Source organism: Danio rerio, chromosome 7 (genome assembly GCF_052040795.2).
Source record: "Danio rerio strain M-AB ecotype USA chromosome 7, GRCz13ab, whole genome shotgun sequence".
Classification (NCBI taxonomy): Eukaryota; Metazoa; Chordata; class Actinopteri; order Cypriniformes; family Danionidae; genus Danio; species Danio rerio.
In genome coordinates, this window is record NC_141027.1 from 80,524,526 (window position 1) to 80,551,346 (window position 26,821).

At 38.7% G+C, this 26,821-nt stretch overlaps 8 protein-coding genes across 11 annotated transcripts; 3 read left to right on the forward strand and 5 right to left on the reverse strand.

Moving 5' to 3' along the window:
- The first annotated feature begins 278 nt into the window (after nt 1-278).
- On the forward strand, nt 279-2,195 carry LOC100148591 (histone H2A). Its single transcript, XM_087262484.1, has one exon. The coding sequence runs from the start codon at nt 318-320 to the stop codon at nt 702-704; it is 387 nt and encodes a 128-aa protein (XP_087118610.1). The 5' UTR covers nt 279-317; the 3' UTR covers nt 705-2,195.
- Nucleotides 2,196-3,307: 1,112 nt separating this feature from the next.
- Nucleotides 3,308-3,619, forward strand: LOC100150038 (histone H4). Its single transcript, XM_087260121.1, has one exon. The coding sequence runs from the start codon at nt 3,308-3,310 to the stop codon at nt 3,617-3,619; it is 312 nt and encodes a 103-aa protein (XP_087116247.1).
- A 981-nt stretch (nt 3,620-4,600) lies between these two features.
- On the forward strand, nt 4,601-6,039 carry zgc:173587. The gene is given in 1 exon segment (NM_001109836.1): nt 4,601-6,039. A coding segment is annotated over 1 exon segment (375 nt). The 5' UTR covers nt 4,601-4,633; the 3' UTR covers nt 5,009-6,039.
- Nucleotides 5,918-13,758, reverse strand: zgc:92594. 2 transcript variants are annotated; one of them, XM_088651038.1, is made up of 8 exons: nt 13,711-13,758; nt 13,455-13,588; nt 10,992-11,606; nt 9,936-10,031; nt 9,324-9,557; nt 8,971-8,993; nt 8,523-8,668; nt 5,918-6,472 (listed from the first exon to the last, which is right to left on the reverse strand). In XM_088651038.1, exons 3-8 carry the CDS (start codon nt 11,604-11,606, stop codon nt 6,273-6,275), a joined length of 1,314 nt encoding a protein of 437 aa, XP_088507164.1. In that variant the 5' UTR covers nt 13,455-13,588; nt 13,711-13,758; the 3' UTR covers nt 5,918-6,272. The 2 variants fall into 2 exon arrangements, with proteins under 2 accessions (XP_088507164.1, NP_001002723.2); NM_001002723.2 differs by lacking the exon at nt 13,711-13,758 and having other exon boundaries at nt 13,455-13,532.
- A 127-nt stretch (nt 13,759-13,885) lies between these two features.
- On the reverse strand, nt 13,886-22,565 carry caap1 (caspase activity and apoptosis inhibitor 1). Of its 3 annotated transcripts, none has more exons than NM_001326703.2 (6): nt 20,364-20,498; nt 18,865-19,056; nt 17,764-17,848; nt 17,296-17,350; nt 17,150-17,214; nt 13,886-15,867 (listed from the first exon to the last, which is right to left on the reverse strand). In NM_001326703.2, the coding sequence occupies exons 1-6, from the start codon at nt 20,466-20,468 to the stop codon at nt 15,488-15,490; spliced, it is 882 nt and encodes a 293-aa protein (NP_001313632.1). In that variant the 5' UTR covers nt 20,469-20,498; the 3' UTR covers nt 13,886-15,487. The 3 variants fall into 3 exon arrangements, with proteins under 3 accessions (NP_001313632.1, XP_087114733.1, XP_087114732.1); XM_087258607.1 differs by having other exon boundaries at nt 15,346-15,960; nt 16,363-17,214; nt 20,364-22,565; XM_087258606.1 differs by having other exon boundaries at nt 15,346-15,960; nt 16,314-17,214; nt 20,364-22,565.
- On the reverse strand, nt 22,069-23,831 carry LOC108190747 (histone H3). Its single transcript, XM_087262480.1, has one exon. The coding sequence runs from the start codon at nt 22,528-22,530 to the stop codon at nt 22,120-22,122; it is 411 nt and encodes a 136-aa protein (XP_087118606.1). The 5' UTR covers nt 22,531-23,831; the 3' UTR covers nt 22,069-22,119.
- Nucleotides 23,354-23,831, reverse strand: LOC570115 (histone H2A). The gene has a single exon (XM_087262483.1). The coding sequence runs from the start codon at nt 23,787-23,789 to the stop codon at nt 23,403-23,405; it is 387 nt and encodes a 128-aa protein (XP_087118609.1). The 5' UTR covers nt 23,790-23,831; the 3' UTR covers nt 23,354-23,402.
- A 647-nt stretch (nt 23,832-24,478) lies between these two features.
- Nucleotides 24,479-25,246, reverse strand: zgc:163061. The gene has a single exon (NM_001089531.2). It carries the CDS (start codon nt 25,207-25,209, stop codon nt 24,610-24,612), a length of 600 nt encoding a protein of 199 aa, NP_001083000.2. The 5' UTR covers nt 25,210-25,246; the 3' UTR covers nt 24,479-24,609.
- Nucleotides 25,247-26,821: the final 1,575 nt, after the last annotated feature.

Genomic DNA, 26,821 nt, shown 5'->3' on the forward strand with positions numbered 1-26,821 from the left:
TTTAATTATCTCTACAATACATGTTAATTTAGCTTTTAAAGGTGTTCTGCTGGAAAGTCTTTTATTATAAACAACAAATACAGAATTATACAGTAATATACAAAAATATATGCCAGAGTGTTCTGCCGGAAGGTCACAACAAACGTTCTAATCGATCCCGCCAAAAGGGTGTGGTTTGTTGAATGGCGTTCAATGATTGGCTTAAAATCTTACTAGACTCCAACCAATAATCACGCGGCACTGTTCTTTAAATACCGCGAGCGACCGCATGATAACTCATTAGTTTTTTCAGTTTGAGCTTAAACACTGAATCAACTATGAGCGGCAGAGGTAAAACCGGAGGCAAAGCCAGAGCTAAGGCTAAGACTCGCTCTTCCAGGGCTGGACTGCAGTTCCCCGTTGGCCGTGTCCACAGGCTGCTCCGCAAAGGCAACTATGCTGAGCGCGTCGGTGCCGGTGCTCCGGTGTATTTAGCGGCTGTGCTTGAATATCTGACTGCTGAGATCCTGGAGTTGGCTGGAAACGCCGCTCGAGACAACAAGAAGACCCGTATCATTCCCCGTCACCTGCAGTTGGCAGTGCGCAACGACGAGGAGCTGAACAAACTGCTGGGCGGAGTGACCATCGCTCAGGGAGGTGTGCTGCCCAACATCCAGGCGGTGCTGCTGCCCAAGAAGACCGAGAAGGCTGCCAAAGGCAAATAAGCGCTCCAGAAATCCGCTTTAAAACCCAAAGGCTCTTTTAAGAGCCACCCACTCTATCTAAGAAAGGGCTGACATTTCTTAACAATATATTAGATGTAGCACATACATTATCATAAGAGAAATCATTGTTCTCTGTATTTGTATTTTGCCTATTAGTCTTTCAGAAAGTGTTTTCAGAAAACCGCTTTAGCAAACCAGGCTCTTAACTGAATCTTGCCTTCTCTAAAATCTAGCTTTTCCTCATGTACATTTAGATAAACGTAAACAAGGAGAACAGCATAATCTTGTTTTACAGGCTGTTCTAACGTTTAAAATAATTAGCATTTATAATTACAGCAACAGTGTGATAATCTTTCATACAATAGTATGCAGTTCAGCTCCAGGAAGTTTAACTCAATCTCTATAAGCCAATAGTTTAAACATGATTAACTCATTTTTTAAAGTAAATTATAGCATTATATTATGTTTAATCTTGTTTGCTTGAGGCTGATGAAGTTACTCTTCTGCAGTGACATTTGTATTGTTCTTATTTATACAACTTCAGCAGAGACATTTATACTGAACGGAACAATCATTTTTATTTAACTGAAGCTATATTATACCACTGCTCTCTTGATCTGCTGTAATGCTCCAAAATGTGAAATGTTGCAGTACATTATACTACTGATAAAAATGAAATGATTCATTGATTATTATGTGCTTTATATACTATAGTTAAACTACGTTTTTGCCTTTTCTACTTTTACTAAAATTCATTATCGATTTATTTATTTTTATTTTTTAGCAAGAGTTAAGCCTTTGTAAGTCATACTTACAATAAAGCATTTTGGGCGGGAAACAAAGTGTCTCTTGCTTCCGTTAGTTCGAACACAAAAGGCGCTGTGATTGGCCAGCAACTATAAACAAGCCAATCACAAGCTGCTGCGCCTCAACGGCAGGGACTCAAAGCCGTGAAACGCTTTAAAAGCGGCCGGTCACACACAACGGTATTCATCAGCTTAGACATATCTGAGTAGAGAGCTTGACCTGCTGCAATGGCCAGAACCAAGCAGACCGCCCGTAAATCCACCGGAGGCAAAGCCCCCAGGAAGCAGCTCGCCACTAAGGCTGCTCGCAAGAGTGCCCCGGCCACCGGTGGAGTAAAGAAGCCTCACCGTTACAGGCCCGGTACCGTGGCTCTCAGAGAGATCCGCCGCTACCAGAAGTCCACCGAGCTGCTGATCCGCAAGCTGCCGTTCCAGCGTCTGGTGCGAGAAATCGCTCAGGACTTCAAGACTGACCTGCGCTTCCAGAGCTCCGCCGTCATGGCCCTGCAGGAGTCCAGCGAGGCTTATCTGGTCGGCCTGTTCGAGGACACAAACCTGTGCGCCATCCACGCCAAGAGGGTCACCATCATGCCCAAGGACATCCAGCTGGCCCGCCGCATCCGCGGAGAGCGCGCTTAAACTAGTTTCGCTGACACACGTCAAAGCCCAAAGGCTCTTTTCAGAGCCACCTCATTCTTACTTAAAAGATCAAATCCGTATATATTGATATAACGTTACCCAGCCGTGTACTGAAGGGCCTATTCTGGGGTCACAAACATCCATTCTCTGTAATTAAAAAAATCCTTGGGTAATAGGCAAATATGGATGCTAGTTAAAAAGTCAGTCGCAAATAAACACGAGAAAATGTTATGTAGGTAGTTTCACCAAGAGTTCACACTGCTGTTGCAAAAAAAAAAATAAAAAATCACAATACAATCATGGTGGCATCACTGTCTTCCAATTTCCTAAGGATGAGTAAAGGCCCATTTATATCTTCGCTTCCATTTTTTAGACATTTGTATCATAATTTTATTTAAAGTATCTCCTTCGTTGCAATGTATAAGAATGTCTCTGTAACTCTACAACATGAGCTGAAATTATATGAAGATGATATTATCTGCAAAAATATTCTAAAAACATCGAGCAATCGTTTGACTTTTCATGTAATTGTAATGCAATTGATTACTGTTGTCTAGTTTAAATGTTCATAAAATGGATTTATATATATTTTGCAAGGAATGAAACCCTCAATAAATAGTTTTGGTATCACTCTTCCTCATAACATGACTATATTTCATGATCCAATAGAAGATAACTGAAGTACCTATTTGAATATATATATTTTTTCTAGTTTCTTGTTTTATCTAAAAAGCAGAAAAGATTTGCTGTCAGATGCAGAGCGTTCACAGTAGTGTTGATTAAAACGCAAGATATTCAGTTGTTTGATGAAGATGATACAGTATCCGGAGTTACTGCATAAAGAACATGAAAACACGCGAGATTTACTGCCTTAGATTTACTGTGGCGATCTTGTAGATATCCCACTGCCTGCTATATATGAACTTACAATCAATTTTAGTCAGTTTAATCTTATAAATATCAAATGTAACTGTTTGTCATAGCAGGCTTTGCTTTGGATTTCACCTCATTGTTCTGCGGCCTTTTTAAGCGAGGGGCGTGGCCTGTGTGGTGCAGGGCTGGTTTCAGTTAGGTCCTCTAGGCAGATGTAAACTGTCTCATTCGGAGATGGTTTGTTAATTTAACTGTTACGTCGGGTTTATACTGCAAGTAAGCATCATGTCTGGAAGAGGCAAAGGCGGAAAAGGACTTGGTAAGGGAGGCGCGAAGCGTCACCGCAAAGTTCTACGTGATAACATCCAGGGAATCACCAAACCCGCCATTCGCCGTCTTGCTCGCCGTGGCGGTGTGAAGCGTATCTCTGGTCTGATCTACGAGGAGACTCGTGGGGTGTTGAAGGTGTTCCTGGAGAACGTGATCCGCGATGCCGTCACTTACACCGAGCACGCTAAGAGGAAGACCGTCACCGCCATGGATGTGGTGTACGCGCTGAAGAGACAGGGACGCACTCTGTACGGCTTCGGTGGATAAACTGCACAAACAACAACACAACGGCTCTTTTAAGAGCCACACAACATTTCACTGAAAGAGTCTTAATTGTTATATTGTTAGTTACTTTTAAGTACAAACATAATCTGCGCATGCTAAATGATGGGCTAAAAATCTGCCGATTTCTGCATTACTTAGTAATTACACGTTTATTATAGGGGTATAGTAGTGTTATAAATGTTCATGATTTGGTTACAATACAGATTGTAAAGAATTATGTTCTGTCTCAGTGGATAACGTTATTTGCTTTGTCTTTCAATTAAATGGCTCCAATTGGATTTGCATTGCAGAATAAGTCAATGTATGTATAATTTTATTTTGTCTGTTAAGTTTTAGCTATGATACTCAATTATTAAGAATAAATCCGCACTTTTTACCAAATTCTCTGAAGAAATGGCAAAAAAATGTCCGCAGATTCTCTCTGGCCCTGTTAATTACATGTTAAGTCTTTATTTTATTATAACCATTTATTTTATTGCTTGTGCATATATAACGCAGACTACAGAAAACCTGCTTTCTTAAACTCACAGCCATGAACATAATCTAATAATAAACTATAAAAATGCAGTTTATGCTACTTTTGAACGATATGTTAAGAACATTATTTTAAATACATTTAAAGGCTTTTGCTCAAAGGGCTTAATCGTTTTTCTAAAGTAATAAACTTTTGTTTTTAAGGCTCTACATGCCTGATTTATAGCTTTGCCTATTTATTACAAAAGAATAAAGCTTAAAATGAGCGGGAAACGAAACAAAGGGAACAGAGCACCTTGAAGGGTGTCGTTAAAATTTGAATCGTAAGGCGGAGCGTTTATTTAAGCGCCTGCGATTGGCTTTAGTTCTGCAACGTGTTCTCCAATGAAATGTGAGTTTGTGGGTTTGGCTTATGAAATCACACAATCAGAGCGTCTGTAAATTAGCATACAGTAGTGAATATAAACCCCCGTACGGCTCCCATTTTATACACTCGTGAGATTTTAATCACACAGTTTCATCATGCCTGAACCCGCTAAAGCTGCGCCCAAGAAGGGCTCGAAGAAAGCCGTAACGAAGACCGCCGGTAAAGGAGGAAAGAAGCGCAAGAGGACCAGGAAGGAGAGCTACGCCATCTACGTGTACAAAGTGCTGAAGCAGGTCCATCCTGACACCGGCATCTCCTCCAAGGCCATGGGCATCATGAACTCGTTCGTCAACGACATCTTCGAGCGCATCGCCGGTGAGGCTTCTCGTCTCGCCCACTACAACAAGCGCTCCACCATCACCTCCAGAGAGATCCAGACCGCCGTGCGGCTGCTGCTGCCCGGAGAGTTGGCCAAACACGCCGTGTCCGAGGGCACCAAGGCCGTCACCAAATACACCAGCTCAAAGTAGAGCTCTCACTGATACCAACACAAAGGCTCTTTTAAGAGCCACCCAAATATTTCGTGTAAAGGGCTTTTGTTCACAATAATCAACGATGTAACACTGGTTAATTTTAGTGTTGAGTTCTACTGAACTAATATTAACTGACTAGTATTTAATCTCATTTGGTTCCAAACCTGTTTTAATTTTTATTGTGAGCTAATGTTTTATTAGAACTTTGTTTCCAGGTTAAATAAATAAAAAGGTAATTGAAGAAGAGTAAATTATCAGACTGAACTGCAACGCTTTATTAAAATGCCTCGGTGCATATAAAATAGTAAATAATAGTGAAAATAAATCGTAAATTATCAGCAGATTTATTCCGCATTTTAGCTTTTTATTGCAACAATTAGCATTATCTCCCATTGTATCTACCCAGATCTAGTAGTTTTTAACTATGTATTAAATCATTGCAAATTTCAGGCCAAGTAACCCCCGATCTGATCAAAGGTTATGGATAGGCGTCCTGCATTTGGTCTACATGTCAAGAACAGGTTTGCAGAATCTTCAGTCTTCCAGCATTAAAGCTATCAAATTGTAAAAGCGTCAGTCTTACACTTGACATGTTATTATATATGTAAATATAGACATCACCAATATGCTATAAAATTGCAGGTTACTGATGTCTCCTGTATATCAAATAACTTCCGATTGTAATGCAATGTGCCCCTTATGAAAAAGCTTCTTTGAAACAATAAAAAAGCGACATACAAATAAACTGGAATTGAATATGAATATCTTTACTTTTTAACAAAAGCAACATGTAAATGAGGATAATAATGTCATTTATATAATCGATGCTTTCTAACCTTTAATTTAAAACAAACGTCAAGGACAGTAAAATGAATGATTAGTAATTGTGAGACGTTGACAAACAGATTATGAAACAATATTTATTATACTCTTCTTCATACATACATCAGCTTTTCTTACAAAACAATATTAGATTTATCTTTAGATGAAAAACACAGCAACATTTAGCAGAGAATAAAGAGAAAAGTGCAAATCAAACCCGTTTCCAATCAGCATCAATATGAACACAACATGAGCTTCAACACAGAAACCTGCTCTCCTTTACCAAAAACACCATCAAAATCATATGAACTCCATCAAATAATAGTTCAATCCGTAGATTAATCCAACACAAGCGCTTCTTAGTGAATACAAACAGGAATAAATGTATCTTGAATCAAAAATATCTGCTGAAGTGTCTTATAATGGAGCTGCACCTCTTCTAGTCTTCATCCTCCTCCTCCTCTTCTTCCGGGGTGTAATCTTCATCATCAGACGCTGTGAGGATTTGCCCTTCTTCTTCCTCTTCTTCACTCCTCATTTCTTCCTCACTGTCGTCTTCATCATCATCATCATCCTCATCAAAACTCTCCTCGTCTTCATTTTCATCCTCCTCCTCACCGTCTGCACCCTCAAATTCACCTTTATAAAGCAGACAGGAGGCTGTTTTGTTTATAAAGCTCATAATATGTTAACTATTTCCCTTAATGTTCAGTTTTTATTAAATAACACTTTTCAATATGTAATCAATCACCTTTATAAAGGGTTTGAACACAGGCGGGAGTGTGTGAATATCTCCAGCCTCTATTGGTGGACATGAGTTACTTGTGTTTGCTATAATCAGACTTGATGAATGAAGCACTGTGATTGACATTCTCCCTTTGTACGTGTCATCAGAGGGGAAAGCCCCGCCCACTAGTCTACCTCATTAGCATCTCTAGTGAGAAGCAGCCGTCTGTCCATTAGCCATTAGAGTGTTTGAGCTGCTGAAGATAATTATTTATAACAGCATAGACTAAGAGGATTATAGATGTGGAGTTTTAGATGAACAGTGACAGGAGCCACTTAGCCTGAGATTTACAGTTATAATAAATATAAAACAACACAGTAAATATTAAAGGCGTCTACATAATGATATTAGATGAGAAGTGCACTTATAGGTTATACTTTTAATTTAAATGTTAGGAATTTTAATGCATTTTCTGCCTGAGTTTGTCGCGTTTACACTATTTGACCAGCAGGTGTCGCTAGCATTGGTGTTTTGAAACGCTTCAGAACTATTTTGATAGTTTTGATTCTTCAAAAAGCTTAATTTCTTCCATCACTATGTTTTTATAGGGATTTACTCATGTTTTAGTGCTTCCATACATGCATCAGGGATTATTATCAATTAGCATCTAAAATATGCTAAATATTTAGAGAATTCTGACCACCAAATTCATTAAAAGTAATAACAAATCTTTTTCTCAATCGTCTGACATTAAGGAATGCAACGATTAACTGATTTCACTATTAACCACGCTTTTATTAGTCATGGTTAATTAATTGTAAAGGCTTCTTAATATCGTGTTTCAGTTGCATGGAATGAAACTGCTGCAACTAAAAGTTGTCAACTGTGCGCTAGTTTAAAGTTCCAAGCTTGTACACCGAGGCTAATACGCATGCAAATAAGGATTAAATATGCCTTAAAGCTGATTTATACTTCTCCGTCAAGCGCATGTGCATGCTACGGCGCAGCCTACGTGTTGACGCATAGCCCTATGCCGTGGCACACCTCTCTAAATTGTAACTACATGTTGCAACGACTCTTAGCGCAAGCTCTGTGATTGGTCAGCTGGGTAGTGCTGAAGGGCGTGGGCGGGACAGAGAGCCGCGCAAGCCCGAAGGAGTGATTGTTTACAAGTGTGGAGTCTCGTGTAGGAGATCCAGATGGAAAGTTTTGTTTTGTGTTTACCTCATGGTTAAAGTTGTTGCACGTCCGCCGGTTTCCGCCTTAAAATGAGCGAGTTTGAGCCACTTGTACATTCAGGAAGCGTCCAGAAAAAATAAAACACCAGGGAAGAAACTCGACACAGAGGAACATAAACACCCTTAATGCCCACTAGTGTTTTGGAAGTGTTATTGCAAAACAACAGAAACGGCATGCAGAAGTATAAATGCGCTGCTACGTGCGTTGTGCGCCTTGCATTTTAACAATCTGCTGCGCCTCGCGTTTTTGCCGTTGCGCGTTGTGCGCTTGCAGTTAAAAAAAAAAAGTCAACTCTGAGCGGAAAAAAGCATGTTACATCATTCTCCAATCAATGAAAGCAGAGGTGGGATTTCCATTGAGTTGACAGCAGTATTTGTGTTGTCAAGACGACTATGGAGACTTTAGAAGATGAAGGAGAGACTAGTGGTTACTGTTTTGAGTTATCTGGTGCTGTACGGATCACAAGTCTGGAATATCACAATTTTATTAAATATTAAAGCTATATTAATATCAACAGCAACACGCAGATTACGCAGCTGATTCAGTCATTGCCTAGTGACATAAAAAGCGCACAGCACTTCTTTTGTGGAAAAGTGCGTTCAGTGTGATCGGCCCCTAAGGCTAGCAGTGTTTAACGGGCCGTTCACATATCACGTCTTTTGCGTGCGCAAATTCGTTATTTCCAATGGATGAACGCATGTTGTATAATAACAATCAACTCACAGACGGTGTTGAGCAGTGTGCTGGTGCTCTGCCGCAGCTCAGCCATGAACTCCTCCATCTTTCCCTCCATCGTTTCATACAGCGGCTCAGTGTCCACCGCCGGCTCATCAGGGAAAAACAGCGGCTTCCTCAGCAGTCTGCGGTACCTGACACACACATGCATGCACACCCACACAAAGAGAGAGAGAGAGACAGACACAAACACACGCCACAATACAGACACATACAGAGAGACAGACACAAAAACACATGCATGCATACACATACAGATACACGCACATGCGCACACACAGAGAAAAACAGCTGTTACATTTAATTTAATCTGAACGTGTGTGTGTGTGTGTGTCTGTGTGTGTCTGTGTGTGTCTGTGTATGTGTGTATGTGTGTGTTGCTCAATGGGTAAAAAAAATACTCAAAAAAAAGCACAATTGACTGAATCTGCCTTACCTTTTCATAGATGAATTATAATCCTTAAAAGAGAAGAGAGAAAGCCAAAAGAGAGAGAGAAAAAAAAATAAGAATTGTTTCCTAATGTACATTATTATTATTATTAATATATTATTAATATACTAATTAATTCATATATTATTGCTAATGTATTGATTCACAGATATATTAAAATGTAATTTAACTGCTAATGTAAATGTTTACTTTATATTCATGTAATGACAAAAATAAAATAAAAATAATTTCTCAATTTTAAAAATCACAGTAATGAAGAATAATAACAGAAAAACCATTAATAAATAAATAAAAAAAACTTTCTTAAACCATGAATGTGAGTGTTTTTCTGCATTTACCTTGATGAACTGGAAGGCGTCGCTCTGCTGCTGCAGCCTCTGGAAGCCGGATCGCACCTCCTGCAGCCGGCTCTGGTCCTGCGAGATGCGGCTCAGGTTCTGCTGGACTCCTAAACTCTGCTCCGCATCATACGAGCTCATGCTATCACGCAGAGAAGACAGAAAACCGTCCAGATGTGCAACAGAGCTCTCTCTGAACGCCTCCAGATGCTGGTCCGTGTCGTCCCGATAGACCTACAAACACAACACACGTCTGAATGAACAAGACAAGTGCTGGGTAACTTACATAAAAATAAAATAAATAAATAAATGAAGAAATAAAAGAATTGTCTAATTAATATATAATTTTTTTATTTGAAGAGATTTTCTAAAACACAGTTTGTTCTGTAGACAATAGAAAAATAAATAGGTTACAAATATTGACCTCACAATGATTAAAAAAAATAAATTAATAACACTGCTATAATTCCAGCCAAACTAAAATAAATAAACAAATAAAAATGAATATATATATATGTATATATATATATATGTATATATATATATATATATATATATATATATATATATATATAAAAAGAAAATAACTAATGACTTCACTACTGTTTTCACCTTTGCGTGTCTCTCGATCTCCGTTTGCTCCTGTTTGTTGCGCTCCACCTTCAGGAGTTTCCGACTTGTCTTGTGCTGCTGAATGTCCAGAAAAGCCTGGGAGAGAAAAGCAGAACATGAGAGTCACATTTATAAACAAAATGAGGTGCATAGGCCACGTCCTATGTAAACGTGGGAAGAAAACTGTTGAATGGAGTTTACACTAACTTATGCATTAAGTCACTAGATGGCGCCAAACAGTCAAACAATTCAATCAAGATGATTCGCTGTTCGCAGATGAGTCAGTGTTATGCGGCGGTTGTTATCTCTGAATAACATAGCTTGGAATGTCGTGACTGACCAATCGGAATCAGGTATATACGAAGCAAGTTAATTAGGAAAAAATAAAACTAAACGAATTAATAAATAAAATTAATAACGGAATTAAATTAAATTAAAATAAAATTAATAAATAAAAAGAATGAATTAATGATATTGCGTAAAAAAAAAAAAAAAAAAAATATATATATATATATATATATATATATATATATATATATATATATATATATATATTAACATAAAGTAACTGCAGTCTGGTTACAAGCAAGGTTACACTAATTTTAAGTACTTTCAATTATATGTAAATTCAGATTACTCTCTTAACGAGTCTTGCTGTCAACATGTTTCTTCTTGCCAATACAAAGTGAAAACTGAATCGTGTCCTAACAGAAATTCTGTTTTATGTAGTCATAGACACAACTGTTTGTATAGCAAGTAGTCTGCTATTTTTGACGTTAATTATTCCATTACCTTTCTAAATTGGCAGATGGATTGTAAATAAACAAACAACTATAAAAAAACGCAGAGAAAAAAAAGCACACTTACACATTGCGAGAGATAAATTATAGAAGTTTTCCTTTTGTGGGAATCCAGTGATTGACTCAATAAGTCAAAATGGACCAAAAAAAATAATATTAAATTTTTTTTTACTACTTTAGCTACTTTCAATCCTTTTAGGAGGACTTTGTAATGTTTTTAAACAGGACAAACGTCTACAAATGTGAACAAACTCACCTTCAAGTCTTTCATGGCGTTCTTCAGTGTTTTGATTGTGTGTCCGCTGTGCGTTCCCTCAATGGTGCACGCGTTACACAGAAACAAGCGCTCGTCGACGCAGTAATAGCGAAGCATCTCGTCGTGATCGGAGCACTTCCTCATGCTCATGTCAGCAAGCGGTTCCACCAGCGGATGCTCTCTGAACGCCGGCAGCTCCAGGTGAGGCCGTACGTGTGTCGGACACATTGACACTTCGCACTTTAAACACGTTTTTACCGCTTTCCCTCCATCAGCGCCCTCTGCTGGACAGTAATCGCACTGCACTTCTGTGCGGCTGTGCTCTGGCTCGCTGCGGCTCTGTGTGCTGCGCTCTGGTTGGCTGCGGCGCCGGAAACCGTCAGTGATGTTGGCTAGCTTAAAGTTTTTCTGCCAAGCGGCAGCACAGCGGTGGGTCTGCCGGCACTCAGGACAACGCAACCGGCCGCGCTCTGAGCGGCCCTTTAGTCTTCGTAAACACTGCAGGCAGAAGTTGTGTCCGCAGGGCAGCAGGTGTGGATCACGGTACAAATCCAGACACACCGGACAGGTCAGCTCCTCCTCCAGAACGCTGCTATCTCCGGTTGATGACGCCATCTGGACAGATAACATAAAGCTGGAGTTCGTTTGTCAAGTTTTAATCGCAGTTTGAAAAAAAGTCAAGGTTTTAAAACTGCTAAAATGTTCTTTAGTCTATAAGTTGTAAAGGAATCCATACTATTTTTGTCCAAGGTTATAATACCTTTAGCCCATGCCTATTCGTTTGTATTGTATAAATGTGCATCAGTTGCAATGTTAAGTCTGCAACAACGAATCAATTAAATCGCAAAAAAACGATTACTAAAATCGTTCGCAACGAATTTCATAATTGACTTATGTCGCGCAACATTGTGATATTCGATTATTAAAAAACACTTTAGTTTAGCATGGAGCGGAGTGAACACGGCCTCTCTTATTTTTTTTTACGAAAAAAAACAACAGCTTAACTCTGCTGAGAAAGACGAGTCATATTATCACAATTATGCAGGGTTTTAACCACCTAATATTTAATTTATGTTTTAAACATGCAAATACAGGAAGTCTAACAATCCATGTTATCTGTTGACGTTGAGGCGACTTTTTTTCATTTTCATGAGGAAGATGGCTGCTAATCGCATAGAATTAAGGACTTTGAAGAGGAAATAAATAAATAAATAAATAAATAAATGCAGATTGTTTCCTGTGAGGGTTGGTTTTAAGGGTTTAGAGGAGACAATATGCATTATGTACAAAGTTTATTATAAATATATGTCCCTAAACCCAAAGCATTTAAAATAAAACAATAAGCCAATACAGTTTAATACAATATCATAAAATACTTTATTTCATTTATTATTTTTTATGTAATTTTATTTAATATTTTATTTTTGTTGAACTTAAATATAACAAAACATCATTATTTTGTCCTGCACTTAATATAATGTATGTAATAATGATTATTCAAGCGGAATGACAGAAAACATATTGAAATGACAGTAATACAGATATAAGCAACCACTAACCCTGGAAGTTCTGTCTCAACAGAAGAACCTGCTTTATCTTCAGTTGCAGAAATACTCAAAAGTGAAAGCAAAACTACTAAACTGAAATGATCAGACCTGCTGCCTGCAAATATCAATATTAGTAAAATATCTCGAGTGTTTAGGCGATTATTAGGGGCTGGACGCGGTTAGCTGGGTGTACATCATAGTATAACATATTCCCACTCAACGTCATAATGTCAGAGCGTCTACAAATGTCAATTGTTTCTCGAAACTCAACTCAAGAATCAGTCTGGTCACGTAATAAGCGTTCCGTTTTTCAGCGCTGTTGATTCTGAACCAATCACAACCTCTATACACGCTAAAGAAGATTACTATATTCATCTCACAAAACACAGCTTGAATTCAATATAAAAACCAAAATATCATACTTAGCCATTGTATTTACTCACAGAAAGTCAGTTAGAGAGCTAATAATCGCTAAAACAATATGTGAACAAGTTGACACGAGGCTCTAACACAAACACAAACCTGGAAGCTTTAACGCGAACAATAAAGACCGCAACACAAATGATTCATTCATCCTTATACAATACACACAACTCTCTGCTTCTCCGGTGTTCTGGTCACTTGGTGAAAGCTTTAGTCAAACAAACACGTCTTCCATTATACAACAAAGCGGATGTCAATTTGATTTAACAGTAAATTAATTAAAATAAGTAGCATAAGCATCTATGACAGGCATTCATTGTATATATAATAACGCTTTTAAGCTAAACCTGTACACTAACAGTTGGCTCTGACCCACTTGTTGCGTTGGATACTCAGGTTAATCTACTTAACGTATACGTTTAAACGAAAAACACATCATTTTCAAAGATTTACGAGTTTCAAATAGCCATAAAAGATAAAGTTGTACACGTACCTGTAATTACTGCAGCGTGAAGCTTCAGTAGTGTTCAGCAGCTGATGAAAACTCCTGATTTTTCCTCGTTTTGTTATGAATATGAACTGAGAGCTGCATTGATTCCAGCCCCGCCCCTTCTCACCTGCTGAGAACTTTTTAAAAATGCACGTGTTTTATAAATGCGTATTTATAAATAGTAATTAATTAAATAAATTTAAATTAATACTTAAAATATAAAAATTAATAATATGAAAGCTGTGTTCTGTTTACGCACATCGAACCACGTGACCAGACGCATCAGGAGTCTGCGTCACACGCCAACGTGACGCAGGACGTTGCATCAAACTTTAGCTGTGGCGCTGTTTCCGTAAAAAGTGTGAATAAAAGACTTAATTCGCGGAGCTTTATTAGTTTAATCTTGGTGATGGCGGATAGCAGAGCGCTGGGAGTTTTCCAGGAGAGGCTGAAAACACTTTTCAGCTCTTTATTTGAGAATCTGCTGGCTGAAATTACTGATGTTTACAGAGAGAGTTTGGCAGCGCGCATGCGCACTTCACACTGTAAGTTACGGAAGCCAATTTGATAAGTAATGAATTAACTCACGCTGTTTAATCATAAGGGTCTTAAAATAAATAAATAAATGCTGTCAAACTTGCCTAAATAAAACGCATTAATCACTGAAACAAATACGCAAACACATCCTCTCAAATGTGTAAATACATGAACAAACCATCATTGAACATACATAAACAGACACATTTTAATCCGTGAGACAATGTAATACTCAAACACCGCCAAAACAATGTCTTGTATAGACAAAAACCGAGGTCTTATTCGGTATATATTTAGTAGTCATTCATTCATTTTCTTTTCGGCTTAGTTCCTTTAATAAGGGTTGCCACAGCGGAATGAACTGCCAACTTATCTTACATATGTTTTACATAGTCGATGCCCTTCCAGCTGCAACATATCATTGGGAAACACTCATACACAGTCATTCACACACTCACTCATACACTACAGCCAATTTAGCCTACCCAATTCATGTGATTGGACTAAACCCAGGAAACCCATGCCAACAGGGCTCAAACTTCTTGCTGTGAGACGTTAGCACTACCTAATAGACACGTGAACTTTATGAGTTTACTTGTTTCATTTGCACTTCAAATTCACTTCACAAGAGATGCGGATTCGCGTGATGGGCTGGGCTTCTGCCTGCCTGGTGACTTTAGCTTCATTGCTAAATGGCTAACATTGATTCAATTGAGAGATTAGCTGTGTTTATATGCTTTATGCAGGCTAATAAACAGCGTCGATTAGTTTGAAGCTGTGTCTGAGTCCACTAGATCCTTTCAGAGGTCCACCTAGGACACTTCTTCCATGTCTGATCTGAACACAGCATCACTAACTGCAACGACATCAGGCAGAGGATGTCGTCCATCTTCAGCCCCGGGAAAAAACAGTCCAGATGTTAATACCCGTGTCATGTGGGACCCCTCAAACTGCCCGCATTCTCCACCAGATGCCGCAGGTGAGAGATCACATGGACAGAGAGACAAGCTATAAGGTATTATTAGGGATATGGAGCAAGGGTGTAGTGTGCTGGGATGTGCAGGGCGGTTTTCAGTGCCAAGGAGTCTGTGCTGGGTGAGGAGCCAGTCAGGGTGCCTAGGGGGATGAGAACACAGCTTGAGTCCTCCTGTGTGTTTCACATCTCCTCTTCCTCCTTCTGTTCTAATGCGACTTCTGACTGTGATACCTCTGAAATAACTAATCATTCAGCAGTGTGATGTGGAGCTGTAATGCACTCAAAATCTGCCGGAACTACTTTTAGCTGTGCCTTTATCTAACAATGACCGAATACCTGAGTGACCATCAGCCAATCAGAATCAAGCATCCAACAGACATCTAGTATTTAAGGGATTTTTTTAATAACAACAAAACATTATTATATCAAATTCTAATAATTGTCATGATCCACAGCAAATCTGTCGGACATTTCAGGAACTTAAAGTGTGTTTTAGTCAATATTCCCAATGATTTGTCCATGTTCAGTGGGGTTGCGTGTGTTTTTTGCTCTCTCCGGCCTTCATGAGTGCTTTAATGGCTCTGGCCCTCATCTCCAGCTCCAGGAGCTCCAGCTGTTGAGCTGACGGGTGCTTTTCTGCAGTTTCTGGAGCTCCGGCTCTCTCTGCGCTCGGCTCCTTGCGGGACTCAGAGCAGCTGAGGATCTCACTGACGCTCCGCTCGATGTCCTGCTGGAGCTCCACTTTAGGTTCAGGGGGCTGGGCTGGAGGCGGGGCTTCATCTTTAGGAGGTGGAGCTTCATCTTTGAGTGACGGCTCTTCAGATTTAGGCACTTTGTGGCCTTCGATGTCGCTGTCGTCGATTTCTGCATTGATGCTGAGAACGTCACTGTCTTCTCCAGAACCTGTGCACATCACACACACACATGCAGATGAAAAAAACAAATACACACATTCACAACCCCCCCCCACACACACACACACACAAAGATGCAAACCTACAGATTCATGCAACAAACATGCAAGCACACACATACAACACATACACACACACACACACACACACACACACACACACACAGAAACTAAACACACACACACAAACATAAAAACAGACACAGGTAGATAAAACACACAAAAACACAGACACACACACAGACACACACACAGACACACACACAAAACACATACAGATAGATAAAACACACAAAAGCACACACAAAAACACACAGACACAGACACACACACACACACACACACACACACACACACACAAAAACACACAAATAGATAAAACACAAAAAGCACACACACACACACAAATAAAACACACAAAAGCACACACAAAAACAGACACACACGCACACACACAGATAAAACAAAAAGCACACACAAAACACACACACACACACACACACACACACACACACACACACACAAAACACACAAAAGCACACACACACACACACACAAATAAAACACACAAGCACACACAAAAACACAGACACACACGTACACACACAAACAACACACAGATAGATAAAAACACAAAAAGCACACACAAAACACACACACACACACACACACACACACATAAAACACACAAAAGCACACACACACACACACACACACACACACACACACACACACACACAAATAAAACACACAAAAGCACACACACACACACACACAAATAAAACACACAAGCACACACAAAAACACAGACACACACGTACACACACGCACACACACAGATAGATAAAAACAAAAAGCACACACAAAAACACACACACACACACACAAAACACAAAAGCACACACAAAAACAGACACACGCACACACACAGATAGATAAAACACACAAAAGCACACACAGAGACACACACACACACATAAACGCACACAAACATAACACACACAAAAGCACACACAAAAACACAAAGACACACACACATACACACACAGATAGATAAACACACAAAAGCACACACAAAAACACAGACACACACACACGCACATATAAACAACACACACAGATAGATAAAACAAACAAAAACAGACACACACACAACACACACAAACAACACACACAGATAGATAAAACACACAAAAGCACACACACAAAAACACAGACACACAAATCTAGCGGGAAACTGAGGAGTCGAGCGTTGATATGTGTTTATTTTACCCTGCTTTTCTTCAGTGTCAGGATTGTCCCTCAGAGATGATGTGGAGTCTACGTTACTGTCCTGCCTGTGGATGAGGATAAACACACGATCAATCCTCTGAGGGGGTTAATAATCAGAGAAAAGTGATGGAGGACTTTCGACTCACTGACTGTCTGTGCAGCTCTTCTGTTCAGGAGCAGCAAGGACTGACAGCTCTTTACCTGCACACAAACACGCACACACACACACACACACACACACACAAGGAATAACAGGAGACCCTTACTTCTCAAATAATAACACTAGTATCATATAAAACAGTTTACAGTTTAAATTATATTTAATATATATATATATTTTGTGTTATTATTATGAAATGTTTAGGTTGAATTAATATTATGAAACTTAATATTAACCTTTAGGTTACTATTGTTGGACTTAAAATGCTTGATTTTATTTATAATAAATGACAATAATAATAATAATAGTCTTTTAATAATAATAATAATAATTAATAATCACAATAATAATGTAGTTTTATAATATATTTTTTTAAATAAAAACACAGAAAGGTGAGTGTTTGGTTTGCGTGTTCAAGCACAGAGTGAATATGGTTAAGGTGTTTGATATTTACCATCTAAGATCTCCAGCAGGTGAATGTCAGAAATCTGCAGTAACTGATCCCAGCACAGTTTCTTAATCTCATTCAGCGAACAATCCTGTGGGAATTAAAGATGTGGTTATTGAAGCATCTGACACAAGTCTCATGAATGTGACAGGACATTCCCAGCTCCCGCTTTTAGAGTTCAGATGCGAAAACCTCCAGGTGCCGTCTGAAACTTCCATAGAAAAGGAACGTTTTTCGCTGCCTTCTTTGTTTATGTTGAGATATTTCACTTTAAAGATCAGCAAAAGGACTTATTCTTTGCCATAAAAGTGAAATGACTGAACATGAACACATGAGCCTGATAAAAATGCTCATTTTAGAGGAAAATTTCAGACGGGATTTAGAGGATTTTGCATCTAAACTCTTCATATATAAACTGACTTGCTTATACGAGACTTTATCGATCAATGAATGATGTCTTCATTTAGATAAACTTAATTAAAAGGAGGAACTAGTGCAAAACCATGTTTTCACTGCAAATTTATAAAGATTGCTCAGGATCGTTTACTTGGAAAGCTATAATAATAATAATAATAATAATAATAATAATAATAAAGAACAAATATATCAATGTCTAAAAACTGTCATAACAATATTACATATTACTATGTTTTTTTTATGATATAGTTTTTGTTTCGTCTTTTTTTAAATATAATGTTTTTAATTAAATTGTAATCAAAAAATGTCGACATCCAAAATAAAAACATTAAACATTAAAATCTGATTAAAGAATAAAAATAAGGAAGCTGTGTAATTAATCCTACAATTTAACAGCACTGTAAAAAGTGATTAGAAAATGTGAGCAATTTGGAAATGTTAAATTTAATTGACTTATTTTATTAATTTCAATTAATAGTTATGCACATAGTTGATTTAAAAATTGTTAAACCAAAGTCAACTTTTCCATCCCTTGTTACAGTGTGTGATATTGTTAAGTAAATTCTGTGTTCAAACTCATCTTTTCTGAATTGAAGATCGTTGGTGCGTCTGTGCGTTGATTATGAGAACACACCAGATTATTAATTGATTTTAATGCTGAATGAAGGCTGATGTGTGTGCGTGTGTGACCTTCAGCCCATCGGGCAGCATCTCCTGCAGTTTATTCTCTCCCAGCACACTGAAGCACTGCTCCAGCATCTCCCTGCGCTCCTGCATGTATCCGCTGATGGGTTTGAAGCTCCGGCTCAGGTCCAGGCCTCCGTCTTCCAGCTCACTGGGCTCCTGAGGGCCCTCCGGAGGCTCCAGAGGCTGCCTGCACTCCTGTCACACACACACAGGCGAGATATTAAACACATATACGTGCATTCACAGACAAACAAATACTGTTGAAGTCAGAATTATTCGTCCCCCTTTCAATTTTTTTTTTCCAAATGATGTTGAACAGATTGAGGAAATGTTCACAGTATGTCTGATAATATTTTTTATTCTGGAGAAAGTCTTGTTTGTTTTATTTCGGCTAGAATAAAAGCAGTTTTAATTTTTTTAAGACCAATTTAGGGTCAAAATTATTAGCCACTTTAAGATATGTATTTTCTCGATAGTCTCCAGAACAAACCATCATTATACAATAACTTGCCTAATTACCCTAACCTGCCTAGTTACCCTAATTACCCTAGTGAAGCCTTTAAATGTCACTTTAAGCTGTATAGAAGTGTCTTGAAGAATATCTAGTCTAATATTATTTACTGTCATCATGGCAAAGAGAAAATAAATCAGTTATTAGCGATGAGTTATTAACACTATTATGATTATTATGTATCTCTCAGTAATGATTTTAAATCACACTGAACTGAGCTAAACTAAACTGAACTTAAACACTAAAAACTGAACTACACTGTTCCAGTTACAATGACCATTTATGTGAAGCTGCTTTGACACAATCTACATTGTAAAAGCGCTATACAAATAAAGCTGAATTGAATTGAATTTAGAAATGTGTTGAAGAAGTCTGCTCTCTGATAAACAGAAATTGGGAAAAAAATAAATAAACAGGGGCGAATAATTCTGACTTCATCCGTACATATATACACATACATAGACTGACATATTCATATACAAAGACACGATCATAAAGACAAATAGAGACACACACACACACATAGTGACAGACATATACATAAACACACACACACACACACACACACATACAAGCGTGTTTATTACTAGCTCTGAAAATATCCATTACCGGTTTATTTTAGTATGATCATTACATAAATTAAATAAATGGATAAACTAATGATGAAATTGCGTTTTAAAAGTTATAATAATCGTACTAATTATCTTTATGGCAACACTTAACAACAATTTCGGTTATTTTAGCAGTATCGTGTGACCCCGTTACAAATAAATAACAGAATAAGCCATTCCTAATACAAATAATAACCCTGTGACATCTGTGCAGAACTCGCAGGTGAGATTAGGCGATGTATGCTGATATATTTCTATATGTAACGTTACAGTGTGTTTCTTTAGACGTTCATGGCTGGCACACACTGACGCTGTTTTCAACACAGTGGACGGGAAAACCCCACCACATTCGCTCTTTGCTAGTCCAGACTCTCTCTTACCTCCATGCTGGGCCCAGATTTCCTCCTCTTCATCTGTCCATCGTCCAGCTCTCGGTCACAGTGGCTCCGTTTCTTTTCTTTTTCTCGTTTCTTGCCCTCCTGCATCTTTCCATCGCTGCAGAAGCGCCGTCGCACGCCGATAACGTCACACAACAAAGCAGCTGCGGATTCTGGAAGGGATACAGCTGCGGACAATCACGTCAGCATTTGTGACACTGCACAACAGTTGTTTACATTTTTTAAATTACCATGAGGATTTGTTTATGATTGTGGTAGACTTTAATAAAATACAACGAATGGATAATTTAATAAATAGAATAAATATCTATCGTTAACTTCCAACCGCTACTGTATCCCTTCTAGCAACAATGGAGGTTGGCATGCAAACGATAAGTGCGTTCCCGCCATCTACTGGGCTGGAGTTTGGACCAGTGATGAAATACTTATATCAGAGAAAATAAAATAAATTAATTAAAGAATACATATTCAATAAAATAAAGATATAGAAAGTCTGTCGTGCTCCACAAATACTTCATGTTTACTTTACGCTTGGGGCATTTGTATGTACAGTCAAGCATGAGCACAGTGTATGCACATGCTCGCCTCCCATTAAATGTTTGATGTGCATTTTGGACAATCAGAAATAGCTGCATTTATCAAAGGAAAAATAATGCACAAATTAAATAAGCATGAGTACATTCTTAATCTAAATGTAAATATATAAAGGCCAAATTCTCAATTCAAAAGACAAATTATGTTAATATTTTGGGTTCATATGGGTTCCATGCGCACCCTTAATGTTATTCCTTCATTTATTTATACATTTCTTCTGCAGTGCAGTCTTAGTGTTTCTTTCTTAAATTAAATATATAAAATTTCAAAAACTCATTCTCTGACAGATTAAATCAATGCAATATATTTATTAATATCCGCTACAGCTCCCCACTCTCATTATTTTATTACATTTAATGCTTACTTGCATGTAATAATTTCCTTGTTTATTCATTCATTCATTTTCTTGTCAGCTTAGTCCCTTTTATTAATCCGGGATCGCCACAGCGGAATGAACCACCAACTTATACAGCAAGATTTTATGCAGCGGATGCCCTTCGAGCTGCAACCCATCTCTGGGAAAAAAATTCCTTGTTTATCTGATGAATATCATTTTACATCCATGTTTTTTTTTATTTTTATGTAAATGTAATACCTAAATCTGCTAATCAGGAAATGATGTACTTATTCATTCATTAAGTAATTTACTTATTGCTTCGTTCACTTATCTTCATGTAATGCGTCAAGTTTATAAATAGAAGCTTCTGTAAACTTTTTTTTTTTGTATTGTGAATCAATTCTTGTGACAGTAAGTGTTCGTTAGCAGGCTGCAAGTGACTTGTTGCCACAATTGATGCATTTCCATTTATTATTTTTAATATATTAAATATTTAATTATATATAAAATCTTAATCAAGACACCCATAGACTTTAGAAAGAAGCGAAGCATCTAAAGCTTGGACTACTGTTTCTAGCTACTATTTAGAGCGGTTCAGCTTGCTTCTCATTTAAAACCGCTTGGCATATGGGATTAAAACATTACTATAATTAAAATTCTTGTAATCAAATTTAATTTCTCACAACACACTTTCGAATGTCAATGTAAATTAAACTACTAAATATAAAAGAAATTCTCTCGTTTTGTGTAAATTGAGTGGCTCTGAAAAGAGCCTTTGGGGTTTGACGTGTGTCGGACAACTGTAGTTTAAGCGCGCTCTCCGCGGATGCGGCGGGCCAGCTGGATGTCCTTGGGCATGATGGTGACCCTCTTGGCGTGGATGGCGCACAGGTTTGTGTCCTCGAAAAGGCCGACCAGATAAGCCTCGCTGGACTCCTGCAGGGCCATGACGGCGGAGCTCTGGAAGCGCAGGTCAGTCTTGAAGTCCTGAGCGATTTCTCGCACCAGACGCTGGAAAGGCAGCTTGCGGATCAGCAACTCGGTGGACTTCTGGTAGCGGCGGATCTCTCTAAGAGCCACGGTACCAGGCCTATAACGGTGAGGCTTTTTCACTCCACCGGTAGCCGGGGCGCTCTTGCGGGCAGCCTTAGTGGCGAGCTGCTTCCTGGGGGCTTTGCCTCCGGTGGATTTACGGGCGGTCTGCTTGGTTCTGGCCATTGCTGCTTCTGCTTAGTGATCTATAAGCTGAATACGCCGCTGCATGGCTGTCGGGCCTCTTTTAAAGCGTTTCTCGCCCACGAGTTCCAGCCGTTGAGACGCAGCGGCTTGTGATTGGCTGATGCGTGGCTGCTGGCCAATCACAGCGCGCCTCCTGTGTTCAAACAAGCGGAAAGTGGAGACTGACTGTATTTCCCGCTCAAAATGCTTTGCTGTTTGTTTTTGTAACTATTTTATTTACAATAAAAAGGCAAAACATAGTTTAGGTGTGGTATATAAAGACATAGTTGTTGTTGATAGACTGTAATCAAAAACTAAACAATCAAGGCTACTGTATGTGAAGTTGAGTTCAATTCATATATATATATAACTTATATTTATAACAAGTGTACAACATAGAGCAGCTCAATAATTGAAAAAAAAGAATAAACATTTCGGAAAGCCTGATAAGTAATAATGCAATAAGGGTACAAATCCGAGCTTTAAATAATAAAGCCGAGATTAATTAATACTGCACTCACTGATTTTACTAAAGTTGATTTGTTAGAGAACAAATTTGATGAAGCTTGGCTGGATACTAGAAAAGCGTCAAGATCACACAATATTGATTAAAGCATTAATATCAACCCTGAATTGTTTTGAACACGATTAATGCGTAGTTTTATTTGATATTTTAAGTACCGGGAAAATACTCTTATATTAAATGTACCGTATGTAGGTAGATGACCGAAAGAGTTAGTATTTGTGTCTCTTTATTCAGAAACAGGTGTGGCTTGATTTGTTGCGGGAGTATTAGAAAATCAGCACTTTCTTAGATGGAGTGGGTGGCTCTTAAAAGAGCCTTTGGGTTTATATGCAGATTTCTGGAACACTTATTTGCCTTTGGCAGCCTTCTCGGTCTTCTTGGGCAGCAGCACCGCCTGAATGTTGGGCAGCACACCTCCCTGAGCGATGGTCACTCCGCCCAGCAGTTTGTTCAGCTCCTCGTCGTTGCGCACTGCCAGCTGCAGGTGACGGGGAATGATACGGGTCTTCTTGTTATCCCGAGCAGCGTTTCCAGCCAACTCCAGGATCTCAGCAGTCAGATATTCGAGCACAGCCGCTAAATACACCGGAGCACCGGCGCCGACACGCTCTGCATAGTTGCCTTTGCGGAGCAGCCTGTGGACACGACCAACGGGGAACTGCAGTCCAGCCCTGGATGAGCGAGTCTTAGCCTTAGCTCTGGCTTTGCCTCCGGTTTTGCCTCTGCCGCTCATTGTTTCTTCAGAGTATCAGTTCAAACAGACAGAATGAATGATGGTTTCTGCTCTCGGTCTGCCGTATTTAAAGGACAGCTGCAAGGCGCCAATTGGTCCGACTCTGTTAAGATTTCAAACCAATCACTAAACTTTCCACCAAATACCACACCCCTTTTGGCAGTATCCAATAGAATGCGTAGACTTTTGTGCGTTTGTATGAGTGTGTGTAGGTATATATATATATATATATATATATATATATATATATATATATATATATATATATATATATATATATATAAATTTTTTTTTTTTAAATAGATTTTTTTTTCTTCTGCAAAAATTAATTTATCGCAATATGTTTTTTATGGTTCTTTTAACTAAAGCTTACATGTCAATGAACTTAACATGCATAAGAAACAATGTATTGAGTAATAAATAACTTACAATATTTTATGAAATTATTTTATGACGTCATATTTTATTTAAATTTCTTCTGTGCTTTGAGATGCATGGTGAGTAAAATTTTATTAATTTGTAATAATAAATTGCTAGATTTGTAAATAGAAAAACTGTAATGACGTAATCAGTCATTATTTCTAAATTAATGTACACATCTGCTGACTTATTTCAGATTAACATATTTACATTAGTTGTTTACAACCACCACTGCATCTCAGTTTCTGAAGATGCTGATATATTATTAATTTATTTTATTAAACGCATTTAGAGGGCTAATGTCTTAACATCAGTTTAATTAAAGAGTTCTGCTCTTTCTTCAGAATGAGTGGGTGGCTCTTAAAAGAGCCGTTGAGGAACAAACAGCTGAAGATGTCATCTACTTCTTCTTGGGTGCTGCCTTCTTGGGCTTGGCCGCTTTAGGCTTCGCCGTCTTGGGCTTAGCCACCTTGGCCTTCTTGGGGCTCTTGGCAGCTTTCTTAGGAGCCGCGGGCTTCTTGGCCTTCTTGGGGCTCTTAGTTGCTTTCTTGGCGGCCGCTGCGGGTTTCTTGGCCTTCTTGGGCGACTTCTTAGCGGCGGGCTTCTTGGCAGCGCTCTTGGGCTTCTTGGCGGCGGCAGGTTTCTTGGCTTTGGGAGCCGCTTTCTTGGCTGGCTTCTTCTTGGGCTCGGCTTGCTGCTTGTTGAGCTTGAAGGAGCCGGAGGCGCCGGTCCCCTTGACCTGCTTCAGGACGCCTTTAGTCACCATACCCTTGATGGCGAGCTTAACGCGGGAGTTGTTCTTCTCCACGTCGTAACCACTGGCGGCAAGAGCTTTCTTCAGGGCGGCTAGGGACATACCGCTCCTCTCCTTGGACGCGGACACTGCTTTGACGATCAGTTCGCCAACGCCTGGACCGGCCTTCTTGGCTTTAGCAGCAGACTTCTTCCTGGGCGCTTTAGCCGGCGCAGCGGCAGCTGGAGCTGGGGCGGTTTCTGCCATTTCTCTGAGCGGATCTTGAGCTTTCTAGATTCGGTCTGATTCAACGATGGAGCGGCGCTTCTCTTCAAAGGTGCATGAGAACCTTATAGACTCAACTCACGCAGCTCTGGGTTTGCGCGCCTGCTAGAACGCCTCACTCTTGTGTTTTCTTCTCTCACATTTGGGATAAAACTGCACTGATAAATTAGTTTAGCTCATTATAAAACAGAGTAAACAGCAAAAGGAGGTCCTGGGTCTTGGTTAGAGACTATAATACGCGACGAATAAAGCTTTGTTTTTTGACACTCAGATCAAATCCAGGGCGGAGATCAGTCGCTGGGGAAAGCCGAGTGTACATTTGGTGTCTCGTTTAAGTTTAAAAATGAACAAAACATATTAACGCGTTTGATTTTTGATCAGTAAACACCCTGAAAGACAGTTTAATGACATGAACATCAGTGAGAGTCATTTGCAGGGTTTCATGAAGCTTATGTGTTGGGCTTCTTGAAACACACAGACACCCCATCAAGAGGAATGTATTGGCCTCTCATCTTCTGTAGGCAAATCATAATGATGCCATCCTTCTTCTCATAACAGCAGTAATGATGATGATATTATTTTATTTTAAATACAGTAAATATGCATATCAAAAACTATAATTGTCAAAACAAGTAAAGTTCCTTTCATCATCTTGCATGATGTGTTCTGCCTGTTATTCAGGGCACTCATTGATTACACGCCGTTCATTGCAATTGGATATTTTGCTACTTAGTTATGGGTACAAAAATATATAGTAATATATAAACAAAGAAACATTTATTTAGTTAGATTGTGTTCCTGACACAATATTCAACTTTACTGTTTCAGTATAAACTATAGAAAAGATCAAGATGGAGACCAGAACAAATGAAAAAGTGTTTGCATTTATGGAAGCAGTAGCAAAATTCTAAACTGTTTTAATGATTATATTGAAAGTGACCTCTTGTATTAGTTAGCTGTCCGAAGATTTATTGAGTGTCTGTTTGTGTTCTTCAACTTTGATCGTTGTCTATAACTAATCATTGGAGATTTTGCTCTGAATTTATGCACACATTGAAATGTTATTTTTTTACTAATCCGGTTAAAACACATCCAAGTTAATAGAAATGTTTTAACATTTATCTTAAACCATGTGTTGAGTTTTCAAATGAGATGCATCTAAAATAAACCAATTTTCCAGAAACTGCTCCAACTGGTTCTGATGCAAGAGTGACATCCTGCAGGACCCTACAGCTTAACATTAATTAACTAAATATTATCCTATAATTGTTTGAATTTATTAATGATATATTACAGACTTAATGGCACTTTCAGATGATGTTTTAAACAGATGGGGGGATATTTAGTCATTACAGTTCAAAGCAACAGCTGGTCTTTTATCAATCTTTGTCCTGTTAGGTTCAGTTTAAAAAAATACTCTTGAAGTACAGAAATCAGGAGTTGAAACTCTGAGTTTTCAAATTGTACATGTATATTATATTTCTTTATTTGATAGGGATACGATCAAACAAAATATTTTCATTCATTCATTTTCTTGTCGGCTTATTCCCTTTATTAATCCGGGGTCGCCACAGCGGAATGAACCGCCAACTTA